This window comes from Oryzias melastigma, linkage group LG15 (assembly GCF_002922805.2).
Source record: "Oryzias melastigma strain HK-1 linkage group LG15, ASM292280v2, whole genome shotgun sequence".
Classification (NCBI taxonomy): Eukaryota; Metazoa; Chordata; class Actinopteri; order Beloniformes; family Adrianichthyidae; genus Oryzias; species Oryzias melastigma.
In genome coordinates, this window is record NC_050526.1 from 470,085 (window position 1) to 483,756 (window position 13,672).

Genomic DNA, 13,672 nt, shown 5'->3' on the forward strand with positions numbered 1-13,672 from the left:
CTATCTATCTATCTATAACACCGAATGGAATTTTAAAAGTTTATTCAGTATTATAAAAACAAAATATAAATATATTTGTAATAATTTTTTACCGGTTTTATCGGTCACTTTACTCTCAAGAGTATTAGAGTTTGCGCCACTGGTCAGATGTTTCTCTAAACAATCGGTGTATTCAGGACCCATCTACACCTGTCTTCCATAAGGTGGACATTTCCTGTATTGCAGTTTTGTAGACACAGTTTGCACTTTGTCGGTGCTGTCTCCTGGTTTACAGTATTTGTAAAGTGAAGGCTCGTGGGATTCAGCTGTGAAGGTTAGGTTTACAATTAGTTTCAACCAATACTTCACACACACATTTTCATCAGCAGTATATGAGGTTCACCTTGGAAAAGATATTGATTGACATTTTCATGGAAGCACAAAAATATTTTTAAATGAATGAACAAAATGTTCAACAATTTTGTGTTCAATGACACAAGCATTGAAATAAAGATTATTAGCTGTATAAACAATGATTGTCCAGTCTGAAGAAGTAAAGTTAATTTTGACAGACATGATAAAAGCAAGTCGATATCGATCATGTTATAGAGATTTGTACTTAATCAGTTACCTTGTGTCCGAAGTCATATGCTATTGTATAAAATGATCATGAAACTACTACTGAATTGTGCCCAAACGACTAAATGTTGTGGATTGCACTAACTGTTGTTAAAAGTTTAATTTTGTTGTGAGAAATGTACCAAAGCGACTGAGAAAAACACTTTTTCTTTTATTTTATTTTATTTTATTTATGATTTTTTTTTTTCTTTTTGTTCAGGCACTTGTTAGTCGACTTGTAGTCCCTGTGAGGACCCCTCAGTCATCAAACATGGCGGCGTCCGTAAGGGTGTGCAGTGCCCTCCGTATCACAATCGGAGGTAAATTATCTTCCTATAAAAATGCTTTTTGTGCCTTTTTAGACCCTATAGAATCATGTTTCCCGTTTCACGGCTATTGGCGTATTTATTCTTCGAAACAATCAAATGTTCGTGTTTTATTATCTGTTGGGAAAAACCCGCCGGTGCTGTTTTTATGTCAAACTTAAGCTAATATTTCTGTTGAAAACAACTACTAGTTTGCTCCTAACATGTTGAAGTTGCTGACATTATATATTAAAAATAATAATAATACATTTTGATGGTTTCATGTGTTCGTGTTATGAGTCATTTAATCGTTTGGTGCTTATGTGACGTTTCTCATTAAAACGTCCTTCAAACAAAATAAGCTTTCTATGTTTATCTGTAAACTTCCCAGATCAGCATTTAAGAACTTAGATGGAGATCTACTACAGTTATGATGGCGCTTGTCATCAGCATTAATCTGTAAAAATAAATATGAATTTGGTTGCATAAGCTAAACTTGGTTGCATTATCCAAATTTGCTCTCATTTGGCTTTGGTACTTCGTATCCTTTTTTTTTTTCTTTTTAACCCCAAATTTCTCTTTGCCTATTAATTTTTTTTAAAGTCATATTAGGTAGCGTGCCTGTTCATATTATTATAGCTTAGAAGAACTACTTACTTGTGCAAACTAGACATTTTGCAGAGATTAAGTTTTATTAAATAAATAACAAACATGCCAAACTGCTGTCTGTTTGTTGTGTTTTTGCTCTGATGCTGCCAAATTGTTCCGTGTTTCTGTCAAAGCTACCACAAACGATTATTTTAATAGTCGACTAATCACCCATTATATTTTTCGATTAGTTGACTAATCAGGTCATGTGCAAATTGGATGTAAAGCAAACATCTTAACCATCATTAGCTTTAAACTAACTAAAAACTAGATATATAGCATTGCCTGAAATAATGCTAATACGAATGCTGTAAGCTGAATTTGACTGCTGAAGATGCTAGTGCTGATAGCTGAAATCGCTGAAGCTGAAAGCCAGCTGAAGTATTAGTTAAGTGCCAAATTAGCCAAAAAAAAAAAAACTTTAAAAAAAGGCCTACGCTTGCCAAAACAGCTATCTTTCAGCTGAAATATTAGCTTGACTCCACACTAGCCTAAAAAACCGAAAAAATTCAAAATTAGCCAAAATAGCTAGCATGCAGCTGAAATATTAGCTAAATCCAAATTAGCCTAAAAAGCTGGGGAAAAAAACGAAATTAGCCAAAATGGCTAGCATTCAGCTGAAATATTGGCTAAACTCCAAAATATAAAAAAAGAGACAAAATTAGCCTAAAAAAACTAGCATGTAGATTAAATATTAGCTAAACTTCAAATAGCCTAAAAAACTGAAAAAAATCCTAAATTAGCCAAAATAGCTAGAATATAGCTGAAATATTGGCTAAACTCCAAAATAGCCTAAAAAGCCCAAATTAGCCAAAGAAAAGCTAGCATGCAGCTGAAATATTAGCTAAACTCTGAAATAGCCTAAAAAACCCTAAATAAATGTCAAAATAGTCCAAAAAGCTAGCAGAATGGCATTTTAACTTTCCACTTAACTACAGTCCTACTCCATATAATATAAAGTAACAACTAATCGACTATCACATTAGTCGTCAACAATTTAATATTCAATTCTTCGTTGGTTAGTTGACTAATTGTTTCAGCTCTAGTCTCTGTAAAGTATTTTCGACTGACATTTTTAATTTTGAAAGCTTTTATGGTAGCCCTAATACTCCCATCATAAGAAAAGGACCAGAAAAGGTGAGGAAAGGCAAAGGTGGTGGGGCAGAAAATGGTTATTTTTGGCATTTTTCTTTTTCCTTTTAATTGATGACACTCCAGCCTCAGCTGGTCAAAAAACAAGCAATTTTAAATGAGTTTTAAAGCAACTTGTAGAACGATGTCATTCACTTCAGTCCTGTTGTTTTTTTCTCAGGGTGGTCAGTGTGTCGTTTTCCTTACTTAGCATAACCCTTTAATATATGTTTTTTATGTGTTTTATCTCTTCAGGTGCAGCCTCAGTACGCTCTCAGGCTGCGGTGGGCGCTGTTCACTTCTCCCATTTTCTGTGTCGAGCCTCATCGTCATCTTCTCTCCAAAGACAAACTGCGTTTCCACTCAACCCACCAACATGGCAGCAGACCAGACATGGCAGCTTCTTCAACAAGTGTAAGTCAAAGATGACAGAAATGTGTTTTCTTTTTCTTCTTGTACAGCAGAAATACAATTTTTTCCTAAAATTATACTTTTAGGATTCACTTTTTGGGGTTACTGTTGATACTTTTTATATCATTTAAATGTTGTTTCAGTAATAAAATTATTGTGTTGTTATGTCTCTGACATAAACTAATAGATTTTGAATCTGCTGTTTAATGCAAAAACATGACAAACTTATTTTTATAGCACAACTGTAAAACACTGAGGTACTGGAAGAAAAATGTAAAGTAAAACATGTATATATCAGCATGCTCTTTTTTAAAAAATTCAGATTTTTCCTGATTCCTGATATTTTCTGAATATTTACAGCAGGCGCTCAAACTGTTTCTGCTTTTTGAAATTTGACAATTTTTTGATCATATTTTGTAATAATATGTTTGGAAAAATGTATTTGACTAATTAGAAATCAAAAACGCAAATTTAAAAAACATTTCTACAGAATTTCTGACAGTAAATTGAACTTAATTTGCTTAGTTGTTTGACATGTAAAAAATCTAAGCAGAAATGACAAAACTTAAATAACTAATCTAATATGTATTCAATCATTAGTATTTTTTCATTAAAGCTATGCGCCTCAATAAAGGGATAAAAGAGCCACAGGTTGCAGAAACCTGGTCTAGACTCAGGATCTATCAGAAATAGTGCTGTCATGCAATTCATTTGTTTGTACAATTAATTTAATACAATGACTTGTAATTAATTCATTTAAAGTGCAGGTATTTTTAAGGTAACAATTACTGTAAAAAATGCTGTATTGTCTTGAAATTTGTAGTAATTATGTGACATCAAAATACAATTCTAAGCATCTTCCAGGAGGCAGAAATATCCAGGAACTTAACACTAAATAACAGCAGAATTTCTCCTTCAAGCATTTTTTAATTATTTTTGGAAAATGGCGCGCCCCCAAAAAGCATCAGACACCCCCTACACCCAAAAAAGGGTAACAGCTTGATGCAGTCCAAGCGGTTTTGTTCGCACTCAAAAGTGCAATGTGAAAGCAAACCAAACCAAAGTGAAGAGTTTGATTTCCTGTCAAATCAAACCAAGCTTCTTGGTCTGAAATGACCTTTATTTTCACTCGATATGACGTTTCAACTTTAAAGTCAATAAAACTTGTTTACAGAAAGCTAATGAGAAGAAAGCAGAGAGGAAGAGCTGAGTGCCTCAGGTTTTTTGAGATATTGAAAAGCACTTTGACAAGCTGTCAGCGAGCTGTCGGAGCAAACATTTTATGCAGATTTAGTTTGACTTGTTTGATGAGTTTGCAGACGGAGTCTGAGCTGTTTTAAGTGCAAAGTAGATGCTTTTTTTCTGTTTTCAGTCACACAAGGAGACCGAATGAAACTCTGACATGTTTGTGTCCTCACAGTGACGGCAGAGGAGCTGTGGAAAGGTGTTCTGGCAGAGTCCGGCGCCGGAGCCCGGAAGGGCAGAGGGAAGCGGACCAAACGGAAGTTAAAGAGAGACCTGAATCGAGGACAGGTCATCGGAGAAGGTATGACTTTTTCATTTTCAGAAGATTTGAGATCAAAGTTTTGACCTTTGATTTTCAAAAGAAGAAAAATGTGCAACAAAATGCCTGAAGGTAACGATGATCTATGTTCTTCTTCTCAGGCCGCGGCGGGTTCCTGTGGCCCGGCCTGAATGCTCCGGTGTTGAAGGACGGTACTTTGCAGAGCATGAGCAGAAGAGGAGAGACTGAACAGCAGGAGCTCCAAGCTGAACTGGGTACCTGATCACAGTTTACTGTCATCCGAACTAGAGCTGCCACAATTAGTCGACTAATCGACTATTAAAATAGTCAATGACTAATTTAATAGTCGATTAGTCCTTACTTTATATTATATGGAGTCAGAATGTGGAAAATTGTGAGAGTTCAGCACAGAAAAAAATCACTTTTTTTTTTGTATTCAAGTCAGTGAGACCAAAACTTTATCTTAAGTGAAAATGGTTGTTTCAGATGCCGATCTCATGTGATTTAATCTTGTTTTAATATCAGAAACTAATGAAGAACAGAGGGTGCACAATTAGGACTGCCACGATTAGTGGACTAATCGATTATTAAAAAGTCAACGACTGATTTAATAGTCGATTTGTTGTTACTTTATATTATATGGAGTCAGAGTGAAGTAAAGTTGAAAGTTAAAATGGCCTTATGCTAGCTTTTTTGACTATTTTTGCATTTATGAAGGTTTTTTAAGCTATTTCAGAGTTTAGCTAATATTTCAGCTACATGATAGCTGTTTTGGCTAATTTAGTTTTTTTCAGTTTTTTAGGCTAGTATGGAGTCAAGCTAATGTTTCAGCTGCATGCTAGCTGTTTTGACAAACTTAGGGGTTTTTTTTGTTTTTTAGGCTAATTTGACATTTAGCTAACATTTTAACTGGCTATCAGCTTCAGCGATTTTAGCTGTCAATTTCAGCATCTTCAGCTATCAGCACTAGCATCTTCAGCAACTGAATTCTGCTTACAGCATTCACACTAGCATTATCACAGGTAATGCTATATATCTAGTTTTCAGTTAGTTTAAAACTAATGATGGTTAAGATTTGTGCTTTACATCCAGTTTGCGCATGACCTGATTAGTCGACTATTAAAATAATAGTTTGTGGCAGCACTAATCCAAAGCTGAACGGAATTCTCCCATAAACAACACCTCAGCTCTATATTAATTTATTTATTTTTTGCCCCAAAAACATTACAGAAATTACAGCAGTCAGTTCTGTTGGAGCTGAAATAAAGTGAAGGAGAAATCTTTTTCTGAAAGAATTTGTATTTCAAAAGTTTTTTTTCTTTAAACTGATTTATGATTATTTGACAGAATGCATGTTTAACATCAGACGTGGTGATTTAAATCTGATTGTCTCTTTGTTTTCAGTGCGTCAAAAGGATGAGTGGGAAAAGAGGAGGAAGATGAGGGTGAAGAGGGAGAGAGGGTGGACCGGGAACTCCTGGGGGGGCACCAGTTTGGGTCCCCCTGATCCTGGACCCAATGGAGGTAACCTGCACCCAGAGAGTTTAAAGCAGACCCAGTAGAATGTTTACAGAAAGAGAAATCCCGTTTGTCAGACAGAACCGAGTGTGAAGCAGAATCGTGGCCTCGGTGCAGCCTGGATGAGCCACTCTGAGTCAAGATCATAATACTGCATCCTCAAAGGCATCATGCTCGCTCTCAGACAGAAACAGTCACAGGAGGACATGCCGACCCCTGCAGGGATGGATAGAGAGGCATAATAAAGGCCATGCTGCTGTGTTCTGTAGATTGACAGAGCAGTACAGCAGCACATTAGCACTGATTAAGATGAGACTTCAACCAAAGTGTCAACTGGAATCATTTCCTAATAAAGGAGCTCATTCCGCTCACATCTTCGCCCGTTTTTGCATAGTTTGGTGGACTTTTATGACCCACTTTTAGAATTGATTGTGACTTTGTCCTCTTTTGGATCTCAGAGACACATGAGTGAAAGAGCGTTGTCCTTTTCAAAGTGCGTTTCTGTGTCTTTTATTCCCATTTCAAAAGCATCGTCCACATCAGTGCTCTGGCCACGCTGGGATCTCCATCAAATAACGACAAAAAGAGGGAATTACCTGTTTCCACAATGCAAGCCAGCTAGAAAAGCTCTAAATTAAATTACCTACTACTGTTATTTAGTATGATTTTGTTTAAAAAAAGGAATTTGTTTGATGAAAGTGGTTTTTTTTCCTTATCTAGGCGATCTTAGCACTTTTCCTCATATGCAGGTGCGGACTTAGCATTTTGGGGGCCCCGGGCGAACAATAACATGGGGCCCCCTGAGGTGTTTGTAGTAATTATTTTAGTCAGGTTTTACTAAGAGGGGCAAAAATACTTTATAACTGTTTACTATTGAGTGTCATCAATTAAAAGGAATAAAAAAAAAATGCCAGAAATAACCATTTTCTGCCCCACCACCTTTGCCTTTCCTCTCTTTTTCTGGTCCTTTTCTTATGATGGAGTATTAGGGCCACCATAAAAGAATATAAATATATAAATATGTGAGAATAAAGTTATAAAATTACGAAGAAAAAATCACAAGACAAAATCATAAATTCATAACTTAAAATTTTGGAATTTTACATGGAATTTTTTTTCAAAGTAAAGTTCTAATTTAATGAAGGAAATTCAATTTGTTTCTCATAATTTTATGATTTTATTTTTGAGAAATTTTTGACCTTTTTCCAACAATTTGAGGATTTTGTCCTCATAATATTTTATTTTGTAACATGAATTTTGAAAAAAAAGTCATTGAATTTTTTTCAAAATAAAGTTCAAATTTAATTGAACAATTTTGATTTTTTTAAATAAATTTACGATTTTATTTTTGAGAATTTTTTACCTTTTCCCCACAATTTTATGAATTTGTCACAATAATATTTTTATTTAATAACATTTAATTCTGTTTTTCTTTTTCCTGTTTTATCGTTTTTTTGCATTCTCCTCACACTTTTCTTTTTTTACCATACAAGGCTTCATCTTACTGCGTTTTTAAAAATTTTTTTTTTTATTTTTTTATGTAGACATTAATAGATCTTATTGTCTGCGAACTTTAATAGAGACGAGAAACTGTGGCCCCGCCCATGGCAGTCGATGTGTCATAAACTCAATAATCTGCTCACATCTTCACCTGATCAAACATGATTTGAATAGAGAAATACTCAAAAACTCTGATTTAATCTTAAATTATTTTGGACATGTCTTCCATTATGATGGTAAAAGAACAAAAACATAATTTTTTATTGGAAATTTCATTTATTTACCTACGACTACATCACACGTTACAAGAAAGCATACCAACAGATTTGAATAAAATAATTTGAAAAATGATAATTTAACACATTCTGGATTTTACCAGAAGAGGACATCGTCTGTAGTTTGATTTATCATAATATAAATCAAGGACGGGGATTTACTTTGAGCTCCTCTATTCTGTTGCTCAGCTTCAGTAAACTCCGCTTTAATTTAATGTAATAATTCCAACACATAAAGTTAGAATGCTTTCCTTTTTATTCCTTTTCTGTCATTAAACGGGATCATGCGTCTCCGTCTGTGACACACAGAATGAGACTTCATTAGATGCTATCCGCTACATCTTGCTGTTGCACGTCTGCAAAGCGGATTTCTCTTGTTCACCTTTTTGTGCGTCTAATCTTCTGGCGTAAATGAGGACCACCGTCACAGAGAGCAGAGCGGTTAGCTGTCAGCACAGCTGTGCATGTGGGCTTTGGAAGGGTCACATTCTGATTTCCATAATGTCAGTCCAGCGTTTGTTTTGGGACGGTTTATATCGGGACTCCAGGTTGAATGTTATGGTCTGACAAAGCCCACAGCTCCACCACACAAACCCAGAGGAGCAGTGCTGACTAATCGCAGCTGAATCACGGATGCTCTGCTCCCGGCCTCCTGTTCCCTGCAGTGTTACATGTTTAAACTCTGCTCTTTGTTGAAATTGAGTTGTTTACCTCAAACTGCAGATGGAGAGCAGAGTTCCTGTTCACTCTGTGCTTCCATTTCAGTCCTGCTTGCTGGTGGTTGGCTGTGAAGTGGCGTGCAGACAGCTGCACCCCGGTAGCTTTTGTTTCGTCTTACAGATGGTGAATGAAGCTTCCGACTGAGAGCCGAGCGTGTTTGTCTGCGTACTCCTCTGAGCCTCTGCATTATCTGGGTTTTTGTTCATTGTTAATTGGTTAGAAGTAAACTATCTCTTTGTTGTGGAAGCGAAATCCTTCAGAGGTCACTGGAAATGGATTAATTGTAGCCGGAGATTGGTTTAATCTGCTTATAGAGGGTAGGCATTTGTGTTTTAATGAGCTCCTGTTTTGTTTAGTTTGACTTAAATTGGTCTTTCTTCTCTCTTCTGTCGACAGAAACCTACGAGGACTTTGATTCGCGGGTTATTGAGGTGAGTCTCTCATTAACATCTAAACAAGCTCAAACGAACGTTAGCAGGAAGGAAAATTTAAAACAATAGTCCAAGAAATATCCAGCTGTTGTCCAAACCTGATTGATCTCTTTCAGGGTGTTGCTGGGGCCTATCCCAGCTGTTATCGGTTTGTCACAGGCTTAAAAAATATGACTTTTAATTTAAACAAAACTTTTCTTTATATTTAAAGGTCATAAATAGAACTTCAAACTTTGTGATGATTTCCAGGAAGCAGAAGATCTTAAACATTTTATTCAAAAGTGTTCAGTTTACATTCACATAAATACAATATGATACATAAAGCCAAATCAGAGAAATACATTTGAAACTGTATTTAACCAGCTAGAAAAAATATGACATTGAACTTGTTAATCCACGAGAGACTTATAAAAGGTACTTTTGTAATTAGGTTATTTCTTGTAATAGTTTGTTATAGATTTTTATGAAATAACAAGATTTTCTGCTGCCATTGATTATGTTCTATGACATTAAGAAAAGGTTTTGTACTCAATCTCTTTGGCGTTTTCTCTCATTCGTCCTTCCGTGTAGCTGTGAGATCAGCGTGACAAAACTCCGTCTGAAATAAACGTCAACCTATTTTAATGTGCTGTGATTGAGATTGTATTGAACGAAATAAAAATATGACAATTATTTGTAGTTTTTGGACAAAAGCGATCTTTTATTTTAATAAATAAGGTGGAAGATGAACGTCGATCTGCAGCGTGCTGCGTAGGATCCGCTGTGGGGGCGGAGTCTATTGAAGCTGTCTGCTATTTAAAATCCAACAACAAGGATACAGATCGTCTTATTTTAGATGGAGACCGATATGAACTTTTTAGAACGAGCACCAGGGTTGTCTAACTCCGCCCACCACTGTTGTGGAAGGCGACAATCCCCCCGAATACAGAGGAGTCAGACACACCTCCACATATGAGCAGATTACAGAACGCCTGAAATCCAGCTGGATCAAACTAAAATACTAAAATACACGTTTCTTTTTTGCTTTTCCACTGACATAACAATTAATATTCATGAAGAAAAAAAATTACAATTATAAAATAAAAAGCTTCAAAAGAAAAACGTCAAATGGACAACAATGCACCCAGAAAACAAACTTAAAGTTTTAAGTTCCCTGGAAGCTGAAGCCACACAGGAATACACGACCTGTATGACAACATAAGAAAGATTACATCGCAGAGGAGTGAGGCCTCTGTCTTCATCTGAACACATAGAGGATCTTTGTGGCATAAAGAAATCTATGAATTTATCCTGGAGTTTTTTCCTCTATTTTCATTCAAAAACATGCAAATTAGTTTGTTTAAAACATTTGCCCTTGTTGTTTTTATTAAATCACTCCTAAAACTTTCATTATATGATATAAAAACAGTTTGTTGAACATTTTTGGGGTTTCCACAGTAAAGTTGATCACTTTTTTCCAGACGAAATTTTCTGTTTTTGCATGATTTTATGTCTAGTGTGTGAATACAACACTTAAAAATGACAATATAAAGGTAGTGCCACATAGGAGTGGTTGTGCTGATTAAAATGATACTAGTCAAGCAAGCAGGTAGTCTTTTAAAGTGAAAATTCTGTGGTAAAGTAGAGTTTTAGGCCCTAAGCTCCAAAGGGTTAAATAATTTAAATGGCAGCAACTCAGTTCAGAGATTTCTATTTAGATGGAATTATGAAACAACCACAAAAACCAAAGTTTGAGGAAAGCACTTTTAAAGCATAAACGCTAACCAAAGCAAAACAAATATATTTGAAAAATATAAATAAAAATCCAAACGTTCAGTAGTGTGAACCACTTTCAAAGTAGTTTAATCTCTCGATATTCTAAGAACAACAAGTAAATCTGGTTATTCCAAAACAAAACAAAAAACCTCTGAAAAGGTAGAAGTGACCTTCGTAAATCTTAAAGTGGATTTTCTATTCATTTGTGATTTTCAAGGCTGCATATATTTTTTGCCAATCCTGTCTCTAAATTGAGCCTTTTAGAACTGAACATCATTGTTTTGGCTGAAATAGTGATTGAGATGAGATGAATGCAAGAAAAAAGTAAATTCTGAATTGAAAAGAAGAGTATTACAGCGGTAGTTTCAGGTTAATTCAGAATTTCCCCTTTTTTCCCATCATCCCACAGATGTTTCACATCTGGGCCTCATGTCTGCATTTTATCTTCATTTAATTGTTATTTCTAAACGTTCCTGGTCCTAATTTATTCTTTCGCCTTAAACATGCAGTTAGAATTCGCGTCACGCTGATAGTCTTCCCCAGACGTTTCACCTGCATAAATATTAAGGGTGAGAAAGATTTCCCCCTGAAACCAACACTTAATGCTGTCATCGCTTTCTAAAAATATACTCTGCGTGTGCACGTGCATGTGCACGCTCCTCTATAACTTCCTCAACCTTAATGAAATGGAAGAGGCTTACAGAAAAAAAAAGCTTTTTCTTTTTTCTTCAAGGACGATGCGGCTGCATTAAAGAGCACAACAGAAGAGAGGATTAGGAGAAATGTTTAAGACCCAAGAGTCGAAAATTTTAAGAGAAAATCTGCAAAAAGTCAAGTCAAATTTCATCAGATTGATTAAAAAACAGCTCTACAATTAAAGGAAATGTACTGACACATACAAATGAGATTTAACCAGGAAGGAAAACATGAAGTGACCTCACTAATTAGGTCAAATTACAAGCATCTGCTGTTTGTTTGGAGACTCATCTGGAACGCATGACAGCCAGTTAGCGGCTAACAAAGAGGTGAGCGGGGAAGGAGGCAGAAGTGATGTTCATGGCCTCCATCCAGGTGAAGCAGCCATTTGGACGGGACTCCAGGGTTTCATTATCTGAGATGAATCATTGTCAGGTTTCTCTCTCTCTTTCTCTGTCCTCCTTGAAGTCAACAACCTTGAAAGTTTCTTTCCAAGTAAACAGACAGTAAGTCAGATAGTAGACTTTTGGGGGAAATTGAATTCAGGAACTTTGAAGAACTGAAAGAAAACACAACACTGATGGTGACATTCACAGAAAAGTCTTAGCTGATGAAAAAAAAATAGAGTTAGATCTATACTTTTTTTATTTTTGTCACTGCTTCCATAAAAGTAATTATAGTAATGGAAAAATATATCTATGACATTAAAAGTGGACATCTATTATTTTACACACTTCTTTCACATGCAGCCACATGTTAAAATGCTGCCTTTCATACAGAACGTTTCAATGATGAGTCACTGGTACAGACCCGATCTGAGGTTTTAAGCAACGGGCGCGGCGGTCTGGCAGCAGCGTGGATTGGGCGGCGCGCTAAGAGTTCAGATATCTGAATTTTGGCTAGGTCACCGTAGCACATCTACGAATCAGTTTTGGGCTCATGATGTTTTCAATGACTCGATCGACGGATATAATCTATTTTATTTAACATTTATTTTACCAGGAAATCCCATTGAGATTAGATCTCTTTTTCAAGGGCGACCTGAGCCGAAAGGCATCAACACAGGAAAATAAAAAAAGTTAACCAATAAAAGATAATAATAAGAATAGACCTATATATCTATTCATGTTTCCTATCCCGCTGGGGCCGTGGGGTTGCCAGAGCCCATTCACGATACTGTTGGGTGAAGGGGGAATACATTCTGGACAGATCACCAGCCTGTTGCACTCACGACAACTCTCTGGTTGCCGGGCAGCCAGCTGCCTGTGGTCCAGCGTAACTCACTCGGTTGCTGCACCGGCAGATAGAGAGCCGCTGCTGGGTGTGGAGGCTGCCTGCTCAGGCCTCTTAAACTTTGTGATATTATTATTTTCACTGAGATAATAATTAAAAAAAGTTCCCCCAATTTTATTTTTGTACGTGACTGTGAGCCTTCAAAGTCAGTCACAGAGTCACAGAAACACAGTGGAAGTGGCTGTCATACAGACACAGCTCTGAGTGAGATAGAAGCCCTCGGTACTGGGAGAATCTGAATGATCACATGAACCCCGACATTGAGATGTGATTACGATGTTTTTGTAGAAATCTCCTTAATAAATACACCTGATCACTCAACATTATCTGTGTCTTCCATACATTGGAAGTGAGAAATCCACTGACACTCCATGTAGCGATCAGGCGAATAACATTAGCCGGCTGCTCCTCCAAAACGGCAAGCAGCAAATTCACCACATAGCCAACGAGAGGTGGCCAATGCGAATTTGACGCTCAGATTCCTTAAATTACAGGAAGACCATAAAAATATGACAACAATAAAAGCATTTTATCTTCTCTTCAGAATAAGAGAAAATGAAATACATGGAAAAATAATTTATTTAAATGTACAATGCTATGTGTAGTGTGTAGTCGCAAAAAGGCCGATATTTACAGCACTACATGCGTGAGACGAGCACTAATAGATTGAAATAAGAACATCCATTTGGATAGAAGCGATAGCGAGCAAGAAGCATCTCCACCGCCGTCCTGTCACTGATCAGGCAGAGAGAGGCCAAGTCTGCCCTCCTGCAGACACCCCTGAAGTGACAAAAGCAGCCTGGAGCGCGGCGGCCCAGGAGGCCTCGCCATGGGAGCGCCACCAAGTCACCAGAATGGAGACGTAGC

General features: G+C 36.6%; 1 protein-coding gene across 1 annotated transcript in view; it reads left to right on the forward strand.

The window, feature by feature from the left end:
• The first annotated feature begins 784 nt into the window (after nt 1-784).
• The window catches only part of mrps5 (mitochondrial ribosomal protein S5), a 22,997-nt gene continuing 10,109 nt past the window's right edge, over nt 785-13,672 (forward strand). The window contains exons 1-6 of the mRNA XM_024297976.2: nt 785-917; nt 2,937-3,095; nt 4,513-4,638; nt 4,758-4,871; nt 6,022-6,141; nt 9,027-9,061. Coding sequence (XP_024153744.2) covers nt 791-917; nt 2,937-3,095; nt 4,513-4,638; nt 4,758-4,871; nt 6,022-6,141; nt 9,027-9,061 — 681 coding nt within the window. The 5' untranslated portion in view covers nt 785-790. The remainder of the gene's footprint in view (nt 918-2,936; nt 3,096-4,512; nt 4,639-4,757; nt 4,872-6,021; nt 6,142-9,026; nt 9,062-13,672) is intronic.